Source organism: Lepisma saccharinum (genome assembly GCF_977018435.1).
Source record: "Lepisma saccharinum chromosome 15 unlocalized genomic scaffold, izLepSacc3.1 SUPER_15_unloc_1, whole genome shotgun sequence".
Lineage (NCBI taxonomy): Eukaryota > Metazoa > Arthropoda > Insecta > Zygentoma > Lepismatidae > Lepisma > Lepisma saccharinum.
In genome coordinates this window covers 2699615-2726478 of record NW_028142892.1, presented here as the reverse complement: position 1 = coordinate 2726478, position 26864 = coordinate 2699615, and the positions used below count along the sequence as shown (strand labels likewise).

The 26864-nt window shown below is 39.6% G+C and overlaps 1 protein-coding gene across 2 annotated transcripts in view; it reads left to right on the top strand.

Moving 5' to 3' along the window:
- Positions 1–1785: 1785 nt before the first annotated feature.
- Positions 1786–26864, top strand: part of LOC145982234 (alkylglycerol monooxygenase-like) — a 51823-nt gene continuing 26744 nt past the window's right edge. The window contains exons 1-4 of one of the 2 annotated variants that reach the window (XM_083115804.1): positions 1786–1927; positions 16613–16740; positions 17885–18036; positions 21379–21482. In XM_083115804.1, the coding sequence (XP_082971930.1) occupies positions 1829–1927; positions 16613–16740; positions 17885–18036; positions 21379–21482 (483 nt within the window). In that variant the 5' untranslated portion in view covers positions 1786–1828. The remainder of the gene's footprint in view (positions 1928–16612; positions 16741–17884; positions 18037–21378; positions 21483–26864) is intronic. The other variant, XM_083115805.1, reaches the window with a different exon arrangement.

Sequence of the window (26864 nt, the reverse complement as noted above, 5' to 3'; positions counted from 1 at the left end):
TGTATGACCGCTATAATCGTTGCATCGCCCTCAAAGGCAACTATATTGAATAATAAAATCGAATTTTGTCAAAAAAATATTTTTTACTATGTTAGCCTACGAACTTTTCAGCCCAACTGTTATGTATAATATGTGTGAGTTCTTACAGCATTACAGCACATGCTGTAAATATTCGTGAAAATATTTTTACATGTGCCTAAGATTGATTGATTGATTTGCTTAATTTTATTTCGCTTTCTGTGCCACTTTTGGCTAATTTGCGAAGATGGGGATGAGTGATGACATGATGAAATTGAGGAACAAACATCCATGCCCAGGCGGGATTCGAACCCGGAAACCCTGGCGTTGTGGCGCGATGTGCTAACCACTCCGTTACGGGGAGCTACATCTGCCTATGAATATACAATTTACAATATTACAATAATATGAAGGAATTATACTTGTCACTGTCATTTCGCTGTGATTTCTTGCATTTTTAACTTAGCGCCCATCATGTTGAAAGATTTCCATGCGAGTAGCCGGACATTCGTGGACGTCTCTAACATTTTTTCCAGGATTCTTTTTTCAAACGAGGTATTTTCTCGCCTTAATAGCGTTACCCTCACAGTTTGAAGTTATCATGTTCCTTCCAAGCTCTTTTAATAATTAACATAAATTACTGTGACTGAAATGTACTTATGTGTGAAATATATAATTTTAGGTTGACATTCATTTTCCATTTCACTCGAACTTGGAAATTCTCATAGGCAGTGGAAACCTTTTTTTTCTCTTCCTCGATACCCCCTGGAGGCACATAGTGTTTCCGATCCCACTTTAAATTGTAGGACCAGGTCAGAGACAGCTCAAGATAAAATTTTCACCCTGCCGAGGTGCATTTTGGCACCCCTTACTTTCAACCCTGCCACCTTCCTACCCTGGTCCTCCTACATTCCACCTTCCTCCAATAAAAATTCTGACACTGTTACATGTTTACGGTTTTAAAATACTTCAACTGTTACTGTTAAAAAATACGTTTACTGTAAAGGTAAAGTGCTCCCCTGTGCTTAGCACCACGCCATGAAGGCATATAGGGGGTGTGGGGGTAACGCATCACACTTTCTTGATCCGGTCGTGAGTGGGGGTGATGTGATTAGCATCACGCCCCAGACCGCCTTTACCCCCCAGGGTTCCCCCCAGGTACCCATGTTATTCGACGCTGGGTGGGCGCCGGGGCCGCTTCCATCGTTAGAAAAGTTCCCGGATTTGAACCGGCCGGGGATCGAACCCGGGACCTTTAGCATGGTAGTCAGACGCGTTACCGACTAAGCCACCGTTTACTGTAGATATCTGTTTATTTAATACCTACAAAGTGACATGAAAATAACAGCCATATCTTAGTTTACATTCCTATATGATTTTACAATATACTTATTATGTTATGCAGCAGTAACTACAATTAATTCTTGTCAACGATAAGTCCGACTCTTCTAATAACAAATACCCACTCACACGATGAATCTCACTTTAAACTGTAGGTCCAGTCTTGCTTACCCTTTCTGTGCATAAACTGGGCTTAAATGAAAATCTCCAAACAAACAGTTTTTCGCAAGCAGCGCCATCTCCCTCTCCTTCCGAGCCAACTTCGTGGCTAGCAGAAACGACTATCTGTTTTTGTTTATAGTTTTTAGTTCTTCTGTTTGCGGCCACCGACCAAGGCGAAAAAACATCTGTCGGTGCAAACAGCGGACGACCTAGGAGAGTGCTTCTGGCTTGCAGCGCCACGGGGGGGCGGGGCCAAGCGAGCAGATCGAGTCAACAGTCGACGGCGACGTGCGAGTGATTTGACGCAATGGAAGCGATCAAGACCGTCGGGAAGTTCTTCTACCTGGTGGACCCGAAGGAGGTGTGTTTCGAGAGGCCGGAGCATGTGCCCGACTTCTACCGACAGGTAGGGAGCGGAACGTCGAATGCGCCTGGGATATTTCAGTGCTGTAACGTGTTGTTTCTGTATTTTGAAAGGTTCGTAGCGATCTCGTGTTATTGATAAAGTGGCACGCGGCCAGGCAAACTGTTTGGCCTTCACTTTTCCATTTGTCAGTGCGTACTGTTCACAAGCAGCGTAGAAAAGTTCCAAAAATACAAACTTTCGGAAGACTGGTGTGGCATGTGCGAACTGTGTGTAGGAACAGTACCCTCGAGTTAAACTGAGTGATTATTATTATTATTGCATTCTAATTATTATTTGTATTTACATTCTTAGTGACATACTGTACATCTTGGAGTTTTATGTCGAGTTATTTTTAATTGATATAATTCGATGTTTTGTATCATAGAGCAGAATCAGGCCCGTAGCCAGGATTTTATTTCAGGGGGAGCTCACCCCTTATCAGCAGCCGCCATCTAAAGGCGAAAAAGTTTAATTTCTCGATGTTTAATCCTGTTAAGGAAGTAAAATTAATTACCACTATACACTATTTAAATTATATATTTGTAGGATTTCCTGGAGGAGGGCTTCAGCCCCCTCAGCCCTTCCGCTGGCTACGTTCCTCTGAGCAGAATACAAAACTAACCGAGGTATTTAATCCAAAAGTATGGCTCTCGGAAGTAGAAAAAACCTATCCTGGAGTATTATCACTCTTCTTTATTCGTTCTTTGCACGCTCAAGCGGCGAAACAACACGCAAATGATAACGTCACATTAGCACCCTTAGAAAAACATGGAACATTGCTATCAGCGTCAAACCTCTCTCTCCTAAGCTAACAGCGTAAAATTATTATCACCAATTAATATAACATTCCTTCACTTCGGTTTCGTCACTTTTCAGTTCTTCCGTGCTCGATTTGATATATTTTATAATGTCTTTGACTTGAAATAATTAATAGTTGGCTTTTGTCGGTATTGAATGTTTTAACTTTACAGCGTAGGCGCCAGTTATCGAAGCACGCAAAAAGTTTTGGAACATTGAACCAGAGTATTTTCTCGGTCGTGTTGTGTATGCTCTTCGTTCATCTCATCTTATAACCATCCATCCTTATCTTCGCTCTTCGCGATTAGCCACAAGTGACAGAAAAGGGAAGTAAAATAAAGCAAATCATTCATTCTTTCGCACTTTCAATGCAAATTGACTTCACATATCCTACTCTTTAAAATTACGCTTCGTGGTTCAAGAATAGAAGTTTCGATTTCCGCTGAAGGAATCGAACAGGTTCGGATACTGATTGAAAATTCTGACCAGTCCCGATTAGCTTTGATTGGTTTGGTTCATTTTACTTATTTTCTGCCACTTTTGGCTAATCGCGATGATGAGGTTGGAGGGTGATAAGGTGAAATTGATGAAGGGACACTGTCGAGGCAGAGATTCGAACCCAGGACCCGTGGTGCTAACCACTCCGACAGGGAGGTCGGCACTGAAAAGACGCCCGTCACTAGCCTCATCCTCGTCAAAGTTAAATTCATTGTGAAATAAATTAGTTGCTTGGAACTTATAAAATACGCCAACAAAACACCATATGTTTCATCACCAGGCTACCGCGATAGAGTGTGGAAATAGTGTCGTCTCATAATCCCGGTGGGAGCACATTCCATTTTCAGCTGGGTATCATAATTATTGTATTACTATTTCTCTTCCCTATTTTACGTCGCTTTCCCGTCACTCTTGTTGTTAATAGTTCATAAGAGGAGTAAATGATGGAGTTGAAGATAGGTCACATCCCTCCACACGCCAGGATTCGAACTTGGAACTTGCATGTCTGTGTTGAGTGAATCGCTCAACTCCCACGTCCGCCGAGACGCGTAAGTGCTCTAGCTATTAAACGCAAATAACCGGGTGATGTGTCGATTACTGCTTATAGTAGACTCTCATTGGTGGATTAGGGGTGTAAGGGTTGAACCTTCCACGTAGTACACCCTGGACTGCATTTTGCAGACTAACGAGGCTCTGGCGTCTGCACCTACGGCCAGTATAATCTTCGTAGGACTGACTGTGTGTGTGGTGTGTCTGTGTGTGTGTTGTCCTTGTTTGTGCTGAGTGTCCCTGTACAGCCTCAGCTTTTAATCCAGGTAAGGATATTTTAATTTTCAGAAATGCTCTTACTTTTTCTATGATAAGGGACTGGTCCGTATAGTGTGACGGATGCAAAATTGCTTACGCGCCGACGCACCCAAAATTTTAAATTAAAATTCAAAATTCATTAGTGGATTAATGCCTTGAAGGCGTCCGCCCCCAACTTTCGGTGACCAGGACCCAAAAAACAAGCTGTCATGGGTGTCATAAACTGCTAAAAGTAACAATCGTACGAATTTGCCCATATTTTGGTCAAACAAGAAAACGTTTTGACATCTTTACACGTAACTTCAGTCTATCCAGGTTCCCAACGCCGACCTTCAACAATGGCAAAAGGACTTCCTTCCATTTGATGCAGGGAAAGAAACAAAAGTATGATGAGATGGTTACAGACGCGAAGTGATTATGCAGGAAATGGGGTCCTGCACGGACGTTGCCGGTATGAGAAACGAGATGTGCAGAGACATATTTCGACGAGTTGGCCCCCGACTGGGTGTCTCCGAAGAGAGATTTCGTGCGACTGTCTTCCTTCCCGTTGTTGACTGCAGTATATCACTGGTCTCACTTATTGCACATAACTCTAGCAACCACTAGCAAAGAATTTCCTTGAAGATTGTTGGGACAGAACTGAAAAGGTGGAAATCATACGGTGAAAGATCGGGGTAGTAAGGAGGATGTGGAATAACCTCAGAACTCCTGAATTGCATCCTTGGTCATGTTAGCAGAGTGCGGGCGTGCGTTATCGTGTTGCAGCACCACTTGATGCAGTCTTCTTAGTCGTTTTTCTTGAATTGCGGCTACGAGGCATCTGAATTGTTGGCAATAAATGTCGTCAGTGAGGGAAACATTCATGGGCAGCTTATCCGTAGAAGACATTTGCAAATTCTCGGCTTGATTGACGTGGTGCGTCATCGTGGACAGTTTTCATCAAAGCCTGTCTTCCTGAACGTGGAGAATCACCCAAGTCAAAATTGCTCTTTGCTTTCTCCGTAGAAATTCTCCCCGTACGCGGCAGAAATGTTTTCAACCGCTTTGTTCTCTGTTAAACTCAAACAAAAGAATATGCCGGAAGTATTAGTTTTTTTTTCTACTTGACAGTCATGTTCTTTTGTCCACAAATATCACTAACGTCCTTCAAATCTGATAGATTCTAAGCATATTCGCAAGCACAACAATACCACTCCTGATGAAGAACGTTTAACGATAAACGAACCCATTCCAAAAACAAACGCTACAATCTTATGCATCAACCTAATTTGGAACCAAACCTAACAAGCCTCAACTAACAACCAAGGCATTTAGCCTAACAATGAAAGCAATCCGCGCTAACGTCAGAACACGAAGGTTGCTAGAACCTTGTGCGATACGTGGGATCCCTATATCACATTCAAGCTCCCATTTTCAAGGCATGAAAGAAGTTGCCGACATCATTCATTTGTCCTTCGGTGCTCCTTAAATGATCGGAGAAAGAACTTCAAAAGTGTGTCAGCGATTCCGTAGTTCAATACTCAAACGACGTTAGTACTCCAAATGCTCACATTCAGACGAATTTTCGAAGCTTGAGTTAACGAAATATTGTCTGCGGAGTAATAAGATACACTTCTCAGCAAAGATGAAGAAATATTTGTTTTGAACACTGCGCATAGGCAAAACAAGAGAGGTCGAACGCATACGAAACCAGTTATCGCACGCAAACCACACACGTTCGTGTTCTGACATAAGTGAGGAATATATTGTAAGGTTTAGTTTTCTTATAAGAAGCCCCTGTGAAGCCCCGAAATTTCCAGCGTATTTATACTAAGAAGTAACCCCGACCGACCAGCCAGAACACGAACACGTGAACGCGAAGGTGTCTGATTTGCGTGCGATGAGTGTGACCCGTTTTCTGGTACCAAAGCAAGCGCAAACCTTGCATATTTCTTGAATCTTGATTGTCCGATAGTGTTGCTTTGATGTCCACCTCCGTTGCGGAGTGGTTATCCCAGTCGATCAATCAATTTCATCATATCATCACTCATCCTCATTAGCCAAAGTGGCAGAGGCGTGGAAAGCTTTTCCTAGAAGTTCGCAGCATATGCATGTGGCACTCCGTGCTCTGATTAGATCCTGCAGAGGCAAACTGAAGTACACTTTATCAACTGTATACGCAGTGTATCAAACCATAAGCCGCGACTTGGTCTGCCTCTGCGCAATGAAACCCGACTGCATAGGATTTGACGCTTTGTTCATTCGTTACTTCTTCGAAAACCTTCTTTCTGTACGCATGCACATTCCTTAAGTATTATTTCTGTTAAAGCATCGCCCGAGCAAAGGTAAGTACAAAGCGTTATTCAGAGCAAAGCTGATAAAAATCCAGGAACCAATAAATTCTAAAGGGTTTCATTGTGTTCCGCTACAGGACCGGAACCTTTCTTTCTCGCATAATTTAAATTCGGTTCAAGTTGCGTATTCTTTCATTGAAAAAAAGTTCCTGGACCGTATTTAAATAGATCCGGAAAAAAATGTTCCTTTAATTCCTTAAATTTCAATATTTTCCATATAAAAACGTTCTTTACGATCCAGAACCTATTTACGCTTGCTTTTTTTCTCCCCTGGACCAGAATTCAATGCACTTACAATTCCTGGACCATTAACAACACTGGTTCAAAGTCCACTTTTTAAACTTATTTCTTTGGCGCATTCTGTGGAAATCCCATAGCACTTCGTGCGGTATTGTTGTTATGGAGCGTTACGACGAATCCCGGTCTGCAGCATGTGTGTTATTTCCATGTCCCTTCATCAATTTCGACATATCACTCATCCTCATCGTTGCGATTAGCCAAAAGTGAAAGAAAATACTTTGAAGGTAGGAAATAAAGTTCTTTCTTTCGTAAGTTTTTTTTAGTAACTTTTAGTTGGGTACATAATAATACAGGGCATTCGTTCATATTTCCATAGTCAATAATTTAGGACACTTGATCACGATTGTGTAGTTAAAATTTGTCGCTCAAGTGCTACGAAACTGACAATTTTTACGGTGCCCCACAAACGATTCACAGTAACGTTAGGTTAGGTTAGGCAAACAGTTAAAATTTCGTTCTAAAACGTAAAATATTGAAAAACCATTGTTTTCGTGAAGAAATTTAGGGTTTCTGTTCCGATCGCGGACCACTCAATTTCACTTATTTTGCAATTTCTACACGTGACCATCAAATTTTAACTTCAAATTCGTGATTAGGAAGACTCGCTTAGTGAGTATCCGAAATATTACAAAAATCGGGGAGGGGTACGGTATTGTAAATTCGCTCCGAAACTTTTTATCGCGTCTTGTCCTACCGGGCAATTGCTCTACCAACTGAGCTGCATGGAATCGTTTGTCACTGTTGCCTTTGAAACTCGGATGACGTCTCGCCCAATGTATAGGTGTAAATTACTTGTTATGATCTGGTATACACAGATGTAGACATGACACAATTCTACAACCTATACCTTCAAAATTCGTGATGCAACCCTACGACCTTGTTCGGTGCATTGAGACTTTTAAAAGAAAATTCAATCGGGAGTAGTGCCAAGGATATTTTATACGAAACTGTTTTCATGTTGCGGAACATAGTTTTCGAACGAGATTCTAAAAACTAAGTTTCTTCGTTTCCATTACTGGAATGTTAAACAGTTTTGAGATGGTGCTAGGAAACACAAGAAGTTCGTATTTTATAAAATCTCATTTTCTGAATCATTATAATAAGTTAAGAATTGTTTACTGTGAAAAATATGAAATAGTGATTTTTTTCTGTGAACTTTGCTTGGAAATTAAGAGACCAAACGAATAAAGTTCTTCTCCCCTTTCTCGTTTTTTTCCCAGAGTGCCATCATCTATGTTCAAAATATCGCTGTTGGACTTGTCATTGATTATCACTTTCAACTTTGATTTCATTCCTCGTATAAAACTTTTCTTATTTTGCATTGCTCTTCTGCCACATTTGATTAATCGCGATTGGATGAGAAACTTAAAGCACTTTAACCCAAATTCCGGTACTCGAACCCAAAATATTCAGTGGTGAGATACTGACTCCATACCTTGACGCGTGCACATGCAATAATTCCATAATGTAGCGATATGCGTTAATTTTTAACATTACAACCTGCGTAGATAAAATAGTTCGTGTGTCCGTAGCTTAAGTTCTCGATGTTATACATTGATTGCAGTCGAATTTCCAGTAATATGCATTTTTAAAGCGTGCCAAACAGTCTGTGCTAGAATTGCATTGTAGAAAGATTAAACCTTTTATTTTATTCTTCGACAAGGCGCTGGCTGAACGAACGTAGAGAAGTCGCAGGAAGAATAAATGATTGGACTCTGGTGTGGAACTGCGCCACAAAATCACCTTTGTTAAGATATCTTGGCAGGCAATAACACCCTTGCTTGACCTGTTCCGTAAATAATGAAGGCAAACCTGTTCGCTTGCAAGGAATTCCCTGCAACAAACGAAGCAATCGATTTCTGTCAGCCGGTGGACTCGGTTGTGCATGTTAATGGTTTCGATGTGTTACTTCACTTCCGAAGTTAAAAAAAAGAGACTGGAACCTCCGCTACTACAACGACACCTACCTTCAGTGTAAGGAACAACTAACGACCAACCTTCATCTACGCAACATTGAACTTGTGCGTCAGCGTTGCCAGGGTAATTTGAAAAGAATCAGCGTAGAGTTTCTTTGAATGCAAAGAGATGACCGTTAGCAGATATTAAACAGAAAAAATATTTTCTTCAACTAAAAAATGCTAGTTATAGGTTTTCTCACATTGATTTGGAAAATCATAAACAAGGGAAATGTATTTGGAAGATGAAAATTAAGTCCTTAAGTTAATTTGACAATTGCTTATTTTGCTACTTTATGTTGCCTTTTCTTTCCTGGCGGCGAACGAATGCTACGCCCTCTTCAGGGAGAATTCCTGACCTAGTCAAGTCCCCTGGTTCGGCCATTCAGCTTCAATGTCTCTCATGAACGCGCTCAATTGGCCCAATAAAACCCCAACTTGTGCCCTCGGAGGCTTCAGTGCAGGACACTTTGATTTAAACGATCTTCAACTCGGGAACATTTCACACTGAAGCCATGTCTTGCCGCTGCGGTGTGAAACATTGCTGCTGATCCGTTTGTTCGCAAGTGACGTTTCGCGTGTCACTTCGGTGTGAAAGGTTCCCTGCAGCACTGACTCTTTATGAACAGCAAAATCTGAATTGTTACTAGATACATTGTGACTTACTTGGTCCTCACACTTTCGTGGAAATGCTTGTATTACTATGATTCTTTTTGCTGCAAAAATAAGATTACAAATAATTGACGACTAAAATTGGTAAACACTGTAAGTGCCACAATAATTTAAACACAGTTTTCCATGTTAAACTGTGAAATGTGACTGGTAGCCCTCTAAGTAGTTCAAAGGGCGTGCAAAGAGGTCACTAGTGTGCACGTTCTTACGGGCTGATGTGCGGAACGATGCGATTTCCCAACACTTTTGCTTTTGGCACTTACAACGTTTACCACTTTTAGTCCTCGATTTTCTTCGAATTGTGTCCTCCAATATAGTTACTTATTTATAACAGCGGTCTTCCCTATATTCTAAGCCCACCAAAGAAGAAAATTGCCGTTTTTATAGAACCATTCAAACACACCCTCAAATGTTTGATTTAATTTAACTTTTTTTATTAAACTTCGCTTTTCTGTTACTTTTGGCTAATGGCGACGATGCGGATAAGTGATGATATGATGAAATAGATGAAGGACACCTATGCCCAGGCTGGGATACGAATCCGACACCTCTGGCGTCGTAGCGCTTTGTGCTAACCACTTCGCCACGGACAAGCCAAATAATTGTAAAAATCAATAAACAATTCAGCACGCAAAGTTTTTTTTCAAGGTAGTGCCATTTATATGAATTTAAGGGTGGTTTTCATAAAGCTTCTCATTTTCTTCTGGCTGCAAGTCAAGAGTAAAAAATGGAACAAATAATTATTTCTACACAGGTTACATAGTGTTTTTACAAGATTTAATTTAACCACTGCAAATCGTTGGAGTAACATCGCATAACGTTCCGGTAGGAAAATTTGAATTTAGTGTGCATAGGTAGAAAACGTAAATAAAAGATAATAACAATAATAATAATTTGTCGCTCTAAAGCCCGCAAGGGCCTTGGTCTATCTCCCGATTATACCAGTCTTCCTGCAACAATCCTGCCTAGAGGTGTGGAGATCTTCAACCAGTAATGGAGTGACGTGGGGTCAGCACGTCGAATCCTCGGCCGTTATAGAAGAGTTTCGAGACGGGATTACGCTACTCACTCGTAACTCCCCAAGTTCCTCACGATGGTGCAGGGGTGCCCACAGGTGGGGATTATGGCGCAGGTTGCGCCATCGAGATTTGGGGGGGGGGGTAATTTTATACCTTCAAGTAATATAAAATTCAACATTTATATATTTTTTCTAAAATATATGTAAAAATTGTACGCCTTAAATGCACCATAATTAATTCATTAGATGAAGAAAAGAAAGTGTATAAGGGTATTATCGAAAGGGGGTGGGAGAAATATATAACTCTTACGTATTAGGGTTTTTGTAATCAAGGAGTCCCGGGTTCGATACCCGGTGGAGGCACATAGTGGTTCAGATCCCACTTTAAACTGTAGGTCCAGTCCCAATTAGCCTTACTGTGCACAAAGTGGACTTAAAACACCAACTCAATCAAAATATTAGGGATTTCAGGGTGATTCTGAATTAGACGTTGGAGGGGGACAGTATCCAACTCTAGGTCTTTGATTATGGGGGGGTATTTTAGTTAGAGGAGGATTGAGCATTGAATTCTTGTCTGGTGTGCAGACTGAGAATTTATTTTTTGGAGGAGGCAACATCCACTCTTCAATAATATCAACAGTAAGTCTAAAATTGGCATGGTAATTTTGGTGGTAGGATTGAGTATTATGTATATTTAAGGTGTGAGATTTGAAGTTCTTGATTAAATATTAAATCTTAGATTGTCAAGGGATTTCTGTAGTGGAGAGAGAGTTCGAACATTATATTTGTGAGACTGTATTTAGCGATATGGTATCCACACGGTTTCAGCCCCGAACGTGCCAAAAGAGAATCCTAAGAAAGTATTGACACCCCATTAAATTAATATTCTTGAAAGCCTGAAATATTGTCTTGAGAAAATGTGTGTTTGGCGCCTTACTGTGAAGTTTTATACTATACCTGCAATACAAGACATAAGCGATATTCTCGATATTCATCGCTGTATTATATTATCGCCCTGGGCTTAAGAATTTCTAGCTAGGGTTCTGTAATGTCTCGTGAAACAATAATTGAATCGGTCATACGGCCGGAGCATGTTATTCTGTTTACCAAGGTTGAATTTTCTATCTTCATCTTAAGTTGTGTAACAATTTGTGTTAAACACACTCACAAACACTATTTAAATGCATATTTACCTAATTTAATTTACTAAATTTAACCAATGAATGTAGTATTAGCTTTAAGTTTTCTAGATAATCAAACAATGGACAGTTTAACATGCTATTTCATTCAAATAGACATAATAATTACGTATTCATCCAAACCATTTTGGGGGATTATGATGAACGATTTTAGGGGCGGTCGTGAGAGATCGGCACCCCTGTTAAAGGAGGATGGGCAGATCAAGTATAGTGTTAAGTTCAGTAAGGCTAAGAAAAAGATTTACTTTCGGTGACACGCTGTCGCAATTAAATACTTTGTATGGATTACGATATGGTTTGAGGGCGCGAATGATATGATTTCTGGGCGGGGGACGCATGACATGATTTTGGGGGGATGCGCTATTGGCCTTGGGGGGGGGGGAGGGCCCCCTGCGATAGTGGGTCGCCACTGGTCCTATACACAGGCCGAAAACCCAGAGACTGAACTCAAGCGGACTTCAATCTATGCCGTCCCGCAGTTGGAGCCCAACATATTATTATTAAACTGTAATATTAAATTTTGACAAGTCAAGCTACTAATAGAAAACTCTCTAGTTGTAGAAACAACTTTAATATACCAAAGACGATTGCCAGTTTCCTTTATGTTTTGGACTTTGGACTTCTGGATCCAAAAATTGCAGTCGAAATTCTACATTAACTTTAGTTTACAAAATAAATCTATATTTCTGTTATACGTGATAAAGGCTTGTGGAAGCAAGGCGTCTGTTCGACTGCCGCTTGTGTCTGGTGATTCTGTCCGCAAGGTCCAGGAGAAATCTGCTGACATAGAATCATTCCAGATGCCTTTGAATTGCTGACCCATAGCAGAAGTGGTCTGGTGTTCATCGTTCAGGGCACCACAATCTTCAAGGAAGAAATTGCGATGAGAGTTCAGAAAATGCATCTTCAATGACACTTTCCCATCTAGTTTCTTGTAGGAGCATATATGATCTCTTCCACAAGCCCCTTATAATTGTTCGACTTCTTGTTTCCTAAGGATAATGATTATACTCTCCGAAACGACTGCTTGATTATTAAGGCGACTCTCAAAAGTGTTGGAGTTTCAGGAGCTGCAGTATCTGTGGACAAATGAACACTCCCTGCCTCATCTTCTCAGTACTTAGGCTTGGGAACTTTCCGCACAAGCATTGAAATACTGGTCCATCTTTGTCCGGTGCTCTTACAAATGCCTTTGTGAGAACCAACTTGATTTGTAACGGTGGTAGCAAAACTTTACTGGGATCGACTAGCAGTTCACAATCATATTTTTTATGCTAGAACAGCTTTCCCACTCACATTTAAAGCAACAGTATTTGGTGTACCTTCCTTGCAGACCAACTATCATCGCAATGACTTACGAATCGTCAGAAAGTGCGTATGCAACTGAAACAAAACTCACGGTTTCCATTATGTAATGGTATAACTATTAGACTTGTCTTGGAAAGAGTCCATTAAAAGCTTCCATTCGAATGGTTTGTACTGTCAGGCAGAAAATTGAATTTGTGTACTTTTTGTAATGGCCTAAATATTAATAAATTTGCAAGTTCAATCTCTGCATCAAACCATGAACTTCCGTAAAAAAAAGTCATCTTCAGTGCCGAAAAACAATTCAAGATTTTTTGGCAAGCCCGAAAGGACACACTCTCGCTGTATCAGCATGAAGATTTTTAAGGAATGTTGGACGAAGAATAAAATTTTGTGATGATATCTCAATTCTTAATGATGAAAGGTATACAAGGCATTAAATATAAAACATACATTTTTAGATAATTTTGTTATGATTCACTGTATAACATGAAAACAAAAGCCAATCATGAAAAGTTAATGTCTCTATCAAATTCAGCACCTCAAATCTGCAAAGAAAGGTTACTCTCGTTTGTTAAAATGTCATTGTTTGTCAGTGAAATCAAAATGACAACCATCTGTTTAATCTGTTTCTTTATACGTATTTACCAAATATGTTAGCCAAGCGTGCTGTGTCTCATTGTGCAAGGAAGATGAGTGAGCTGAACTTTATAATTTCTGCTCTGATATAATAAAGTTCAAATATAGGTGTACTCAAAATGTACATTAGAAGAAAGCATCCACTTTGCTTTGAGAGTTTCTAAAATTGAAATGAAACCGTGAACAAATGACTTGACTATCCTCTCCAACACTACATGCACCAAACTCACCTCAGGACGTAACATTCAAAGTGATTGAAAATATTAATGCTCAATTTTGAAGTTGACGCACCATCGATCATGTTCCTTAATCAATTTCATCTATCATCACTCATCCTCATAGTCGCAATTTGCCTAAAATGTAGCACAAAAGGGACGCTAAATAACTACAAAAAAGTCAACACGAATAGAGATGCATTTGATGAGCTATGTTGAAATTAAATCTCACGATAAATCAATAGAGCTGGCAACATTGGTGTTAATACTTCTGGCTCAAGATCTTGCACTCGGCCGGTTAAGGCCAAAAGTAGCATAGACGGGAAATGTTACATCACCCGAAAGATAATAAACCTGGTTGCAACGTCATTGATGCATGCAGTGTCGCAGCCTTCGCTGTTGACAGAGAATTTGGCAGCCGCCGAGGCCTTCCTCATCGTGGCCGATGAAAAGGACAACTTGACCTTCAGCCATGCTCCGAATGACATTACTCTTCGACGCCGTAGCTGCATGACGATAGCCTGTGCCTACGTGGGAAGAGATCATTAGGTTTTAGCATTAGCGGATTTTGCGGGAGGGGCACGTACCCCCCCCCCAAAAGGGCATGATTAAGTATTATAAAAAGTATAGATATAATCAGGGGTGCCCATCCCCCCCCCCCAAGGCCCATGACGCACTCCCCCACAAAAAGGTAGAACATCCCCCCCGTTTATGCCGAATTAATTACTCAAATTATTTTGGTCACACAAAATTCGCGGAAAAATATAATACCAGAGGTGCAACCAAACATTTTTGTCTGGGGTGGAGGGCAAGTAATACCAGAATAAACGTACCAATAATAATAATAAAAATAATATTAATAATGGCTTTATTATTATTATTATTATTATTATTATTATTATTATTATTACTACTACTACTACTACTACCAGTAGTAGTAGTAGGATCAAAGAGACGTTATTATCCTTGTAAATTACGCAAAAAGGGGAGTAGAAATCTGTGCTAAAGCATTTGTTAGGAACAAACGATTTTAGATATTTTTTCAACACAGTCAATTTCACATTAGCTAATAATGGAAATCAAGCACACAAACTGTATTTTTGAATGGCAGAAAATGAATGATAATTGCATTCCGAAGATACATGTAACTTTCATGTACGAACATATGTTTTACACATATGCAACATGGAGATACATAAAATAGAAAATACATATGGAACAAGCTAACACTAAATTGTGTACGTATTCAAAGCTTATTCAATACAAATATAGAACACACATTATTTAATACATTACATTCCAGAAAGAATGCGAGCAAAGCGATCAAGAAAATTTTTAGATCCAATTTTTGAAATTGAAAACAATATTGATTTAATAGGGCGCAAATAAGTTCACTGGACGCAATGGAAATCTCTCTTTTACAACTTTTTTTTAGATCATTCGGGGCCCATGACCGACTCCCGCCGCCCTTAGCTACAGCTCTGAACTTGACGAAAACGGGAAAATCAGAGAATGCGAGCGAAGCCAACAAGAAAATTTTACAAAATGAATTTATATTTGCATAAAATTTAAAATCGAAGGAGCAATTGCTCCTCATTGCAATTGTCCTCCCTTGCTACCCTAGAATTGAATTCCGCTGAAGGTTGGGGGGGGAACGACCCCTGCCTCCCTGTAGTTGCGTCACTGTATAATACAGACATATTTAAGTAATATATGTTTACTTTAGATACTATAGGCTCCCTGCCATTGTTAGTCAACCTTATTCTGTACAGTTTGTCTGTTCGACTAACCTTGTACTGTATTAATGCGAATACCACCCCCCTCTCTATTTAAACCGATTCTAAAGACATAAGAGGTGGTGTTTCATTTCAACCTTATCGCTACGATCACCCACAGGCAAGTAGAAAAACTGTACATAATAATCAAAACTAAAAATCAATAACAATTCAATCAAACGATACGATCCCCCCACCATTTTTGTGTGAAGATATATATGGAATTGGTATAAAATGTTGTCCCCCCAAAAAAAATTCCCATGACTCAGGCGTGCCCCCCCCCCCCTGTGGGCACCCCTGGATATCATTATATAACAAAGATCAAAAATGTTCCAGATTGTAAAAGAATAAAACAAAGTCTAGCACAAATAAAATAAAATTCACGATTACAAAGAAATTGAACAAGAAAGTACAATAAAATACAAATGGAATAACATCATATAGAATATTAACAGTGAATTGGATAATAAAGTACTGTAATTGAAGTCAAGAAAGTTGATAGTAAGATAAAAATAAATTCTAGCCACTCACAGTATTTTTCACTATTCGTAAGTTGATTTGCCCTGCCGGTGGACAACCAAGTAAGTCGAAACCGGAAATGGAATCCTGGATTTGTTACAATGGTAACTAATTAGCTGATGACACAATGCGAGAGGATTCTATGTCAAATATTTCTGTTCTTTTTTACAGTTTCGCCTGAGCAAAATAGTTTTTAAGCTTATTTATTTCATTCTGCAAGCATTGTGTTACAAATAAAGTATAACTACTTCTACTTCACAAGAATCCAGTAATGCTATCATGTTATGACAAAAGATCCTGGGATGAGGTATATGTGCAATGACTCTGAATCCACGTCGAAGGTCAAATCACCAATTGGGCCCAAGACGAAATCTTGTAATTGTTTTGATGTGATTTTTAAGTCCATTTTATGCACATATAGGCTAATCTGGACTGGACCTACAGTTTAAAGTGGAATCCGTCATGTGCCTCCACCCGGGAACCCTTGATTAAAATTCGACGACGTTATCTCTACGCCAGCGGGGTGGCCAAAACTTGGTAATGAAACTCGGGATGGTCTATTTACGTAGGAAAATTATTTTGAGTATGAATGAAATAATTGAATATTCTATGAGTATATTGTCTGTAATTCTTGTACTTCCCTTCCTTGCAGGCATTCCCGTACTTCCTGGCCTTCGTGGTGCTGGAGAACGCCGTCCTGTGGCTGCAGGGGAAGCCCTTCGTGAGGCTCAACGACGGCGTCTCCTCCGCCGCCCACGGGGTCATCCACGAGAGCGGAAAGTACGTCAGAGGTTCTCTCTTATTACTGCCCCCCTCCGTGGCGGAGTGGTTAGCACAGCGCGCTACGACGCCAGGGATCTAGGGTTCGCATTCCGGCATGGGTTTTCATTGGAGTGTCCTTTCATCAATTTCATTATATCGTCACTCATCCACATTCGATACCCGGTGGAGACACATAGTGGTTCGGATCCCACTTTAAACTGTAGGTCCACTTCCGATTAGCCTCACTGTGCATAAAGTGGACTTAAAACACCAAATTAATCAATCAATCAATCAATCAAAATCTACAGAAGTGGGACCACAGGCAAAAGAACCTGCGCAGAACCGCGTGTCCTGTGCGAGTACGATGCACTCTTCCTAATGGACCGTGTTGAACGCGTGGAGGGGAAGATGCGCGAAGGCTTTTTGGCCTAAGGTTCTTCTGTTTATAGTCGCTCTATAGTTGTACAATTTCAATGTAAACTCAACTCTTTGTCATAAATTTTCTGCAAGAAATTCATCTTCGAAAATTGATTAATCTTGTTCATGGATCACTCTAGCTTCCAGGCTAATAGTTATAAACTAAAAAATATGAACAAAACTATTATTGTAGGTAGTGTCTGCTGCCACGTTCTTTTTCTGCTGGAACCTCAAAAAAGATGCGCGTGGCAGTAGACTCGGTCTTTGTTCTATCGTGATTTCATCATGCTATGTAAGCAATTACGTCTGTAACACATACTGTGAAGTTGTAGCGATTACTTACACAAAAACGTTTTAAGATTAGGTCCCTTAGCATTCTTTTAATAAAAAAACTAAATGCTCTCGTAGTTAGGTTAGGTTTTGGTAGCATTAAAATAATATCGCTAAATGCTTTCTAAAAGAAAAGGTTCTAAATTACCTGTACATTCATTCCCACTAATCATAAACTTGTATTTTCTCGTCTCCATCTGTTCTTATTATTTGTAACATCCTCTTAGCAGACGAATTACGTGGCAGGAGCAAATTTGACGCTTATTCTTGCTGCTGACACGCGCGTGGCAGTAGACTCTGTCATTATTGTAACTAACGAACTATAGGGAAAGAAATAACTAACGAAATAGTTAAATTGAAAATCGAATGTAACTTGCTATGTAACTGCAGGATCATCTTTGTTATGCTCTTTCAGACTGGTTTTTCGAGGAGCCGAAAACGTGCTGTACATTTACATCTACGAACACTTCCGGTTGGTAAATCTGCCCTGGGATTCGGCGTGGACGTGGTACCTGGCAGCACTGGCCGTCGATTTCTGCTACTACTGGGTCCACAGGGCGAGCCACGGTGAGTTCACTGATGGAGCTTCTTTGTAATTCCTCATATTCTTCTGCCCTTCTAGTATAATCGTGAGGATGAAAGATGATAGATGAAATTGATGAAAGCATACTCAGAAAGGAATATCCTGCTCTGGCGGAACTCGAACCTGCAACTTTCGATAGCGATAGTTGATGAAGCGAAATGTCCATTTGCTCAATGTTTCAATCAAAGGTGATGGGGAAAGCTTTCGTTTTCTACATTTCGAAACTATCCTTTCCACTTCCCCGCACGCAGAAAGAGAGAGATAAGAAAGAACAACACACTATTTACGTAGGAGGCTAATTGCCCACCACAACGCTTGATGCATTTGTAAATAATGCAATGACCGGAGATAGTAAATAGTAAAGTGTTTCCCATTGCATTTTCTATGTCTGATCCCAAAAAGCAATACATTACAAAATTACGTATGCGTTTAAATTAGAAGGCAAATTCTCGGCAACAATTATGTATTGCTGAGTCATGCCTAAAGATATTTTCAACAAAACCTTTTTCAAATTACGAGGCCACTACACTCCTTGGCAGTGGGTCACTGAAGTTCAAAATGTCACTTTGAGCTTTTTGATGAAGTGACAGATAAATTGTGATGTTATTGTTTTGTGAAATATTACACTTTCGATAAATAAACCCATGTTTCGGTAAAAGAAAACATTATTTTTTATTTAATTTACTTAACTTCGTTTAATTACATTTCTTTACCGTATTTATTTATTTATTTACATTATTATTTAAGATCAGTAAAATTTGTATACACACAGCTGTTATGTTGGTTGGTTTGGTGTTTTAAGTCCACTTTATGCACAGTAAAGCTCATCGGGACTGGACCTACAGTTTAAAGTGGGGTCCGAACCAGTATGTGCCTCCACTGGGTATCGAACCCGGGACCCCTTGATTACAAGGCGACGACGATACACTGCGCCATCGGGGAGACCAACTTTGCGTTAAGTACCTGTGCCTGTTACTAATAATAATGTACATAAAAATAAAGATTTCAGCAGATGGACCTGTAAGAACCTTTTGTTATTTAATAAATATTGCATTACATTTTTTTGACATTAATTCCTGTGTAAGTTCTGCGGGAATAAAAATGCACTGAGTATTATGCAACAGTAAACAAGTATTTTGTATCCCGTAAATTATTTGTAGCTTTAAAAATTCTAATGTGGATGTTTCATTGTTCCACGCACGTTTCTTGCTTTCAAGAGGTTTATAGAACAAAGTCTGTGTGAGGTGGACTACATAAGGAGCGTTTATAGGCACTAACTTTGTAATTAGGGAAAGGACTGAATTACCAAATTATGGCTTCTAAAGGGAAGTGCAGAAGACATTCAGAATCGGATCCGTCGCAACAAAGCTTTTAACTGAATATAAGGAAGAAATGACACTGACTCATTCCTCCTATGAATCTAATCTCTCTTAATCTGATTGAACATGTGTGGTGTATGACGTGGGAAGTATGCGCGGGTTGATATTAGGTCGATCCTTACGCGTGTAATGTGTTTCATAGAGCTTGCATTCTTTCAAGTTTCATCCCTAATTAAGAAATGCAAGACAGTGTATTTAAGCTTTGCAACATAGAAGTATTAAATGCATTGTTCCCTCAAGTACTGCACTAACATAATAATTGTTTTGTTCTGTATGGATTTGATGAAAATATAGAACAGATGATAGAACAACCTGAAAGAAATTACCCGGTTTCGAAACAGAGTGATTTGATTTATCCTGACTGGTACATCACGAACGCCTACTCTATTATCTGTAATGGTTCCTCTGGTAATTGATATAGCCTATACACACGACCTTTGGATAACAATTGTTTTTTTTTCTCACCTTTGCTTAGAATAAACTTGCATTTCATCACACATCATACAAATAACATATTTCACTTTTGGAGCACAACTTTAGTGAATAAACACAGTCCTGTTCGTCTCTATGCTACAAATAAAGAAAACTAAATGCTACAGGCTTAATCATTCTATAGATTTTTATTTAATTTGGGGGCGTTTTGTATGTATATGTGGAGGGTGTGGATCGTTCAGTGTCTAGACTTGGTTACGACTAGGCTAGACTCGTACTTTGGATTAGTAATCTGGATCAATGACAAGCATATTTTGAAAACAGTAATTTTCGCATCGGTAATGGGCGAATAATTTTAGAATGTACGTGCGAAATTCAACTAGCTTGGATCCTTAAACTGAAAATGTATTGCTCAAGTTGATGGTCCTAGTTTCTTGATATGGCACTAAAACTTGCTACCAAATAAATACAACTTTAAATAATGCTGTTAAATTAAGACTACGTACGTGAGTACACGTGAATTTCTAATTCATACAGCGGAACAGAACCCAAAGAAAATTAATATATGCTTCACATTCTCGTTAGAGCACTATGTCACTGTCGGCAGGCGCTAATCCTTCGCAGTCATTGAAATTGCACATGACAGCAGGTTACTTCTTCAAATTTTCCACTTTTGAGTTTTGACTTTTATCGGAAAACACATTTTTCTATCATCGAGAAGTGATTGGCAGGTTAAGAAACGGATGGCGTCGCTTGCTTTAACTTCAGTTGGTGACTGACGGTTTACAAAACGAGCCACGAATGTGGAAAACATTCTTCCAGAGAGAAATTGTGGTTCGCTGAAAAAATAAGGAAAATATGAAGTGTTTTTACGATACGGGAGTGAAAGTATAACGCTTCAGAAAATATTGCCTACTGTACATTTGAATTGTTCTAATGAAATGGAAAATTATCTTCGAAAATCATTACAGGCATTATACACTAAAATAGGCAATATAAGCAAAATTGCTTTCGTGTCCGCAACCTTAATGCACTGACATGAACTTATGACATCATTTTTATGACAAATGTGACTAAAATATAGACATTTTGTCTAACATCTGCTCTGTAATAATAATAATCATCATCATTATCTCTATTCAATTTTGAATAAACCATGGTTGTTAAACATCCAGGAACCCATAAATTCTAAGGGGTTCTATTGGGTTCCGCTGCAGGACATGAACCTTTTTTCTCGCAGAATGTGAATTCGGTAAAAGTTGCATATTGTTTCATTGAAAAAAGTTCCTGGACAGTATTTAAATTAATCCGGAAAAAATTGGAATACTTTACAGATAAAAAGGTTCTTTATGGTCCATAACCCATTTACGCTTTCTGATTTTCTCTCCTGGACCGGAATTGAATTTATTTGAAGTTCCTGGACCTTTAACAAGCCTGGCATCAACACCTTAATTCCCCTTGAAAGGTTTGTGTTGTTTTATGGTGACTGAACCCCCAACCTTTCTCCCGTTGCAGAGGTCCACATCCTGTGGGCGCAGCACCAGGTGCACCATAGCTCGGAGGACTTCAACCTCACCACGGGCCTCCGCCAGTCCTTCCTCCACGGTTGGTGCGGATTCGTAAGTCACTTGCACTTTGTGCTAGAATATTCTTCTCTTTTGGCAAGTAATCCTTTCAGGAAATAATACGTTATATGTGCCCGCGAGAGATGAAGTATAATCCTTAAAACTAACAGCACTTTTACTCTGTCCCGGGGATCTCTGGAGCAAGGGAACGAAAACAAGTGTCTGCGCAACGATGGGAAGTGGCTGCAGATACCAGCCTTTTCAGCAGCTCTCTCTGCGTTGCTCCCCTTTCTTGCCGTTATGCGCGGCCTTGCTCCACATATTCCGGGAACAGAGTATAAGTTGGATGCTCGAGTTCGTCATTTAAAATATAATTTCGTGAACATGCACTTTGCCCCAGGGGTGCCCACAAGGGACGTAATAGTGCGGACCGCATCCATCAAAAGTTACGGGGGGAGGATTTTTGCTGCAAATAATATAAAATTCAACATGCATATGTTATTCTCAAATATATGTAAAGAAAAGTTTACACCTTGCAGCATCCTTCACATATTTCCTTAATAATTCTTAAGATGCAGCATCTCACTCCACGAGCTCTCCCTCAGAGTGGCTAGACATAAACACACGCAGCAAGGAAACTTTCCACACTTCAACTCCCAGACTCTCACTTGTATTCCATAAGCTACCGAACCAATTCAACTTCATCTCAAACCAAGGTGGATTGATTTTAATCAGGTTAATTTATATCTCGATTTAAATCACTTTAAATAAATAATTTATAGGAAAATGTATGTATTTTGTAGACATCACAATCTCTCTTGGTGAAAGTACATTAATCTCGTAATCATTGGAAATAAAATACATGTACCAATGGGGTGAAGCTCATACGAAAGGAAATGTAAACACACATATATCTTGATTTAAAATAAATCATTTTTATAGGCAAAAATAGCAAACATTTTGTGTAGAAAAGTATACAAAATACTAATCATGTTAAACCATAAATAGTACCATTATCATTAAACTATAAACATGGTAGCTGGTATTTTTGGAACTACCATAAAAAATTCTCCAAAATTCAGCTAGAAAGACTATAAAAATATATGTTAATATTTTAAGTTACACATAGAGAGCAGATCCAGAATGTTTATTATCACTGGAAGAAAAGTTACTGAAAATTATTATAGTTTCATTAACACAAACATTTCCATAGTAGGTGCAGTATCAAAAACAGAAAAATGTTTATATACATTTATTTTATTAATTGCTTTAATCAAACTGTTCAAATATTTTATAGGGCCGTTCACTAGAAAATCCTTTCTATAAAAAACATATAACTATATGCATGGTGCCAAAAAACATACAAGCAATTTTATGCGCGTTTTTTTAAAAAAAAATATAAAATCGATTTAAATAAATGAATCAACAAAAATGATTTTTTAAAAATAAAAATAATAATTTGTATCCACCCTGTGTCAAACCAAGTAGATATATTCAGTTCATATTTATCTTTTATCACCAACATAAAAAAAAATTGTACATAAGTAATGCTTTTGTGAAACTGTCTGTTTACTTTGGTACTGTTTTGACTTGTGTATCTTTGTTTCTTTTAGTTTAGTTTATTTTATCCTATTTTTTGTGTTTTTAACCTTTGAATACTGTTTTACTGTTGTTTCTTTCCGGTTTAAAATGGCTTCTGCTGTACTGGAAATTTCAATAAATAAATAAATAAATAGAAAATGTAAAGTTTAGGGACAGAACAAGTGAAGTGTTCAGTAAAGCTTATAAGGTGAATTTGTAGTACTGGCGTACGGATAGGGGGGCCTTATGGGGCTACAGCCCTTCCCGAAATTGTGAGAATATCATAATTTTTAATGAAAGCAGTAAAGAACTCGGGAAGACCCATGGGACCCCGTCTGAAAAATGAACCCCGATTACCAAAGGGCTTTTCTCTGTCATGTATTTTAGTGCCGGTTGTTTATACGTAAGAAGCTGCAATAGATTTACAATTTTGGACAGAAACAAACATCGCCCGACCCTGTGGCCGAGTGGTTAGCACATCGCGCTGCGACGCCAAGGGTCCCGGGTTCGAATCCTGGTCGGGCTTGGTTGTTTGTGAATGTCCATTCATCACTTTCATCACTCATCCCCATCTTCGCAAATTAGCCAAGAGGCACAAAACGCGAAGTAAAATAAACTTAATCAAATGAAAGAAACAAACATCACTTTACCGTGCTTGAAATCATCGAATAGAGAGAAGGAACTATTTTGTTTTCGAAATATCAAATGCGTTTTGGTGTTGCCTTCCTTGGAGAATAACGTATTGCAGAATGAGATGTTCGTTTGTTGATTTTTTTACCTAACTTCTTTCTTCAATAGAAGGTCAACTGGACTTCTTTGCGACTGGGACGGAACTTTCCCATGGTGTAGTGGCAACCCGGTAAACTTGCAATGAAGCGATCTCGCTTTCGATCTTCGGTGGGGGAACATTGTTATTACTGTTAGTATTATAATTATTACTCCCTCTGTCCCATGATTATAGTCCGGTATGCCAAAATGGTAGTACAGGAATGACAGACGAAGAGGCAGATGGAACGCCCAATTTGTGCTGATCCTCGAGTAGTAAAGTTGTATCACTCATTCCCGTGTTTTGTTCTTCTGTATACACCAATGTCACAGTTTGAATATTGGGCAATTATTATGAGACAACAACCAAAGGTGTACCGGACAATAATTATGGGACAGAGGGAGTAATATTTATTTGCAGTAGAATTTCTTTTCGATGGTTCCGGGTAAATCTATATACGCCCTTGCTTTGTGCACATGAATGCAATAAAGAGATTTTTCTTTCCCCTGCTGAACTTTCAAGTCTCTTGCCTCCGCACACTAATCAGAGGGTCTGTGCACGCGTATGGTTCGAACTCAAATTTAAATTGTAGGTTCGGTACGGATTAGGTTAAGTGGACTTAAAGGAAACTTTGGCTTTGCAACTGGCTAGGTTAAGTGTTTATTCGCCCCTGAACCCGTCAGCCAGAACTCTTGCGGTGAGAATCTGTCGCAGCAGTTGAAGAACAAAGGGAAGGTTAGTAGATGCGTCGCTCCACACTCGTCTGGCGCTAAGCCAACCTCGATCTAGGCCGAAGGAGTTCTCGAAGCGACGAGGAGGCTCCGAGGGAACCGTGGCGCGTGGAGAGCGGTAAACAGACGGTGTGTGCACAAGGTGAGGAACGGCGCCTCTCAAACGAACAGAGTAAACACTCCCAAGTGACAGGGAGATTGCTACGCAACTTTTTTCACAATATACCTCGCACCTTGTAACCACATCAGAGTACATATTGCTCAATATCTTTGGCCTTCCATTTGGACCCCCGCAAGGGAAATTTGATCGGGTGAAAAATGGATTCGAAAATTACAGGTCAAAACCGACTGTTGGTGCATAACGAAAATTGTTTCCCAGTTTTTCTTAATTTCTAATGAATCGCAGTTTATACGTATTGCAAAAGCAGTCTGTGTCAATCTTAAACCATTCCAGTAACCGTTTGTAGTCTCATTCTCACGTCTCCACTATGGCCACGATCGAGAATGTGTGGAGCCTCACTCGCTTATGCAAGTATAGACGGTATCTGTACAGTCACCTGCAATAACAATGGACGCCTAGGTCCTGAAATACCGCTTCCCAGAAAGGCGTTGTGTGTTGCCTAACTCTAAGGCGATGGTAGAAGTTGCCAGTTTGCTGTGGAAATCCACTGATCGCCTTAGATTTAGACAACACACACAATGCCCTGGAGGGAAGCGAGCATTTCAGGATCCAGGCGTCCCATTTTTCTTACCGGTGACTTTACATCTTGCTTCCTCTGCAAATTCGCCATTGAGAAAATCTCGGATTTGCTTTCTATTATATCCAAGGCCCAGCTCCGTGGCAGAGTGCTTAGCACAGCACGCTACGATGTGAGTTTTTATGAGTGTCCCTTCATCCCTTCCCTACTATTCCTCATCGTCACGATTAGCCAAAAGTGGTAGAAAACTGAAGTAAAATAAACCAAAACAATAAAATCAATTCGCCTAGCAGGGAGCTAAAGTTTGGCAAATATTGAAATCCCATTATGTCACGCACGTTAATCAGAAGTCGAGTGCTGGAGGAAGAGGATTTCGGTCAAGCGCCAAATAGTTCGCACGGGAGACGCTAGGTAGCGTACGGAATTCAGAGCTGCTTAGCTCCAGCGAATAACGCTCAGTATTACACGTATAATCGCAATTTGCTGGGCTCTCAAATGTGTATCGTGCAGTGAAATTGACTTACGTGAACATAGTCATCTCCATGTTAGAATGTAGGTCTATCTTACCAATACAGTGATATATATATATATCACTGTAATGCCCGCTTATTTTTATAGACATATGCAGACATTTATATAAATATTGCAAAACGATCACTAACCTGTGTTATAACACGCAAAAATTCTTCTGTAATTCATCCAAGTTCTGCTCTTATATCCACAAAAAAATACGCTTTAGAAACGATGTTAAGAGCCACAGATAATAAAACATTTTAATCATAGTTTTGACCAGTAACGTCCTGCTTAAGTTTATATCCTTGAAAGAGTTTTGTGCCGATGGGGATCGTTTGGAGGTTTTGAATGTGCAACACTGTATCAAGATTACGCTGTAGAAGAAACCGTTAAAAGTCAATAGTGTTCGTGAGCTTCCTTGCAATCTGAAATCTCCGAGCTCGAGTTTTTTGTTCCTTCGCGACTAGATGAAGACAGAGTTGTAAATATAGTGGCGAGCAATGTAAACCAAGAGCGTGTTAATTTCGTACTGTGCGCAAGAATGTTATTCTTGGTTACTTGCAGTTACTTGTTTGTGTTATTGTAGTGTGTATGTGTGACGTGTCAGTGAAACGATTGGAATGCCAGCCGCAAGATTCACGTTAGAACAAAGATTTTTTATGTATGACACGTACCTACGTGAAAATAAACTCGTGTCGAGACGTGTGTAGGTAATTTGTACAGAAATTCCCATGCGTTTCAACTCCACACAGAGATACGGTTAGACATCTTGTCCTTAAATTACGAGAAACTGTATCGTTAAATTTTAAAACACCTAAGCAAAAACGACGGATTCTAACCGAAGCAAAACTCGATGATATTGGTGCAGCGTTAGAACGTTCTCCAAACAAACCTCTACGCCGTGTTTCACAAGAGGTCGGCGTGTCAAAATCATTGGCACATACAGTCACTAAGCTACTAAAATTAAAACCATACTCTTATAACACAGGTTAGTGCTCGTTTTGCAATATTTATATAAATGTCTGCATATGTCCATAAAAATAAGCGGGCATTACAGGCCGCAAATGTCGGCATCTCCGTCAGTGCCGCCCGCCACGCTTCTCCCGATCTCTCGGCTGCAGATCGAAATGGACGCACGGTATATATA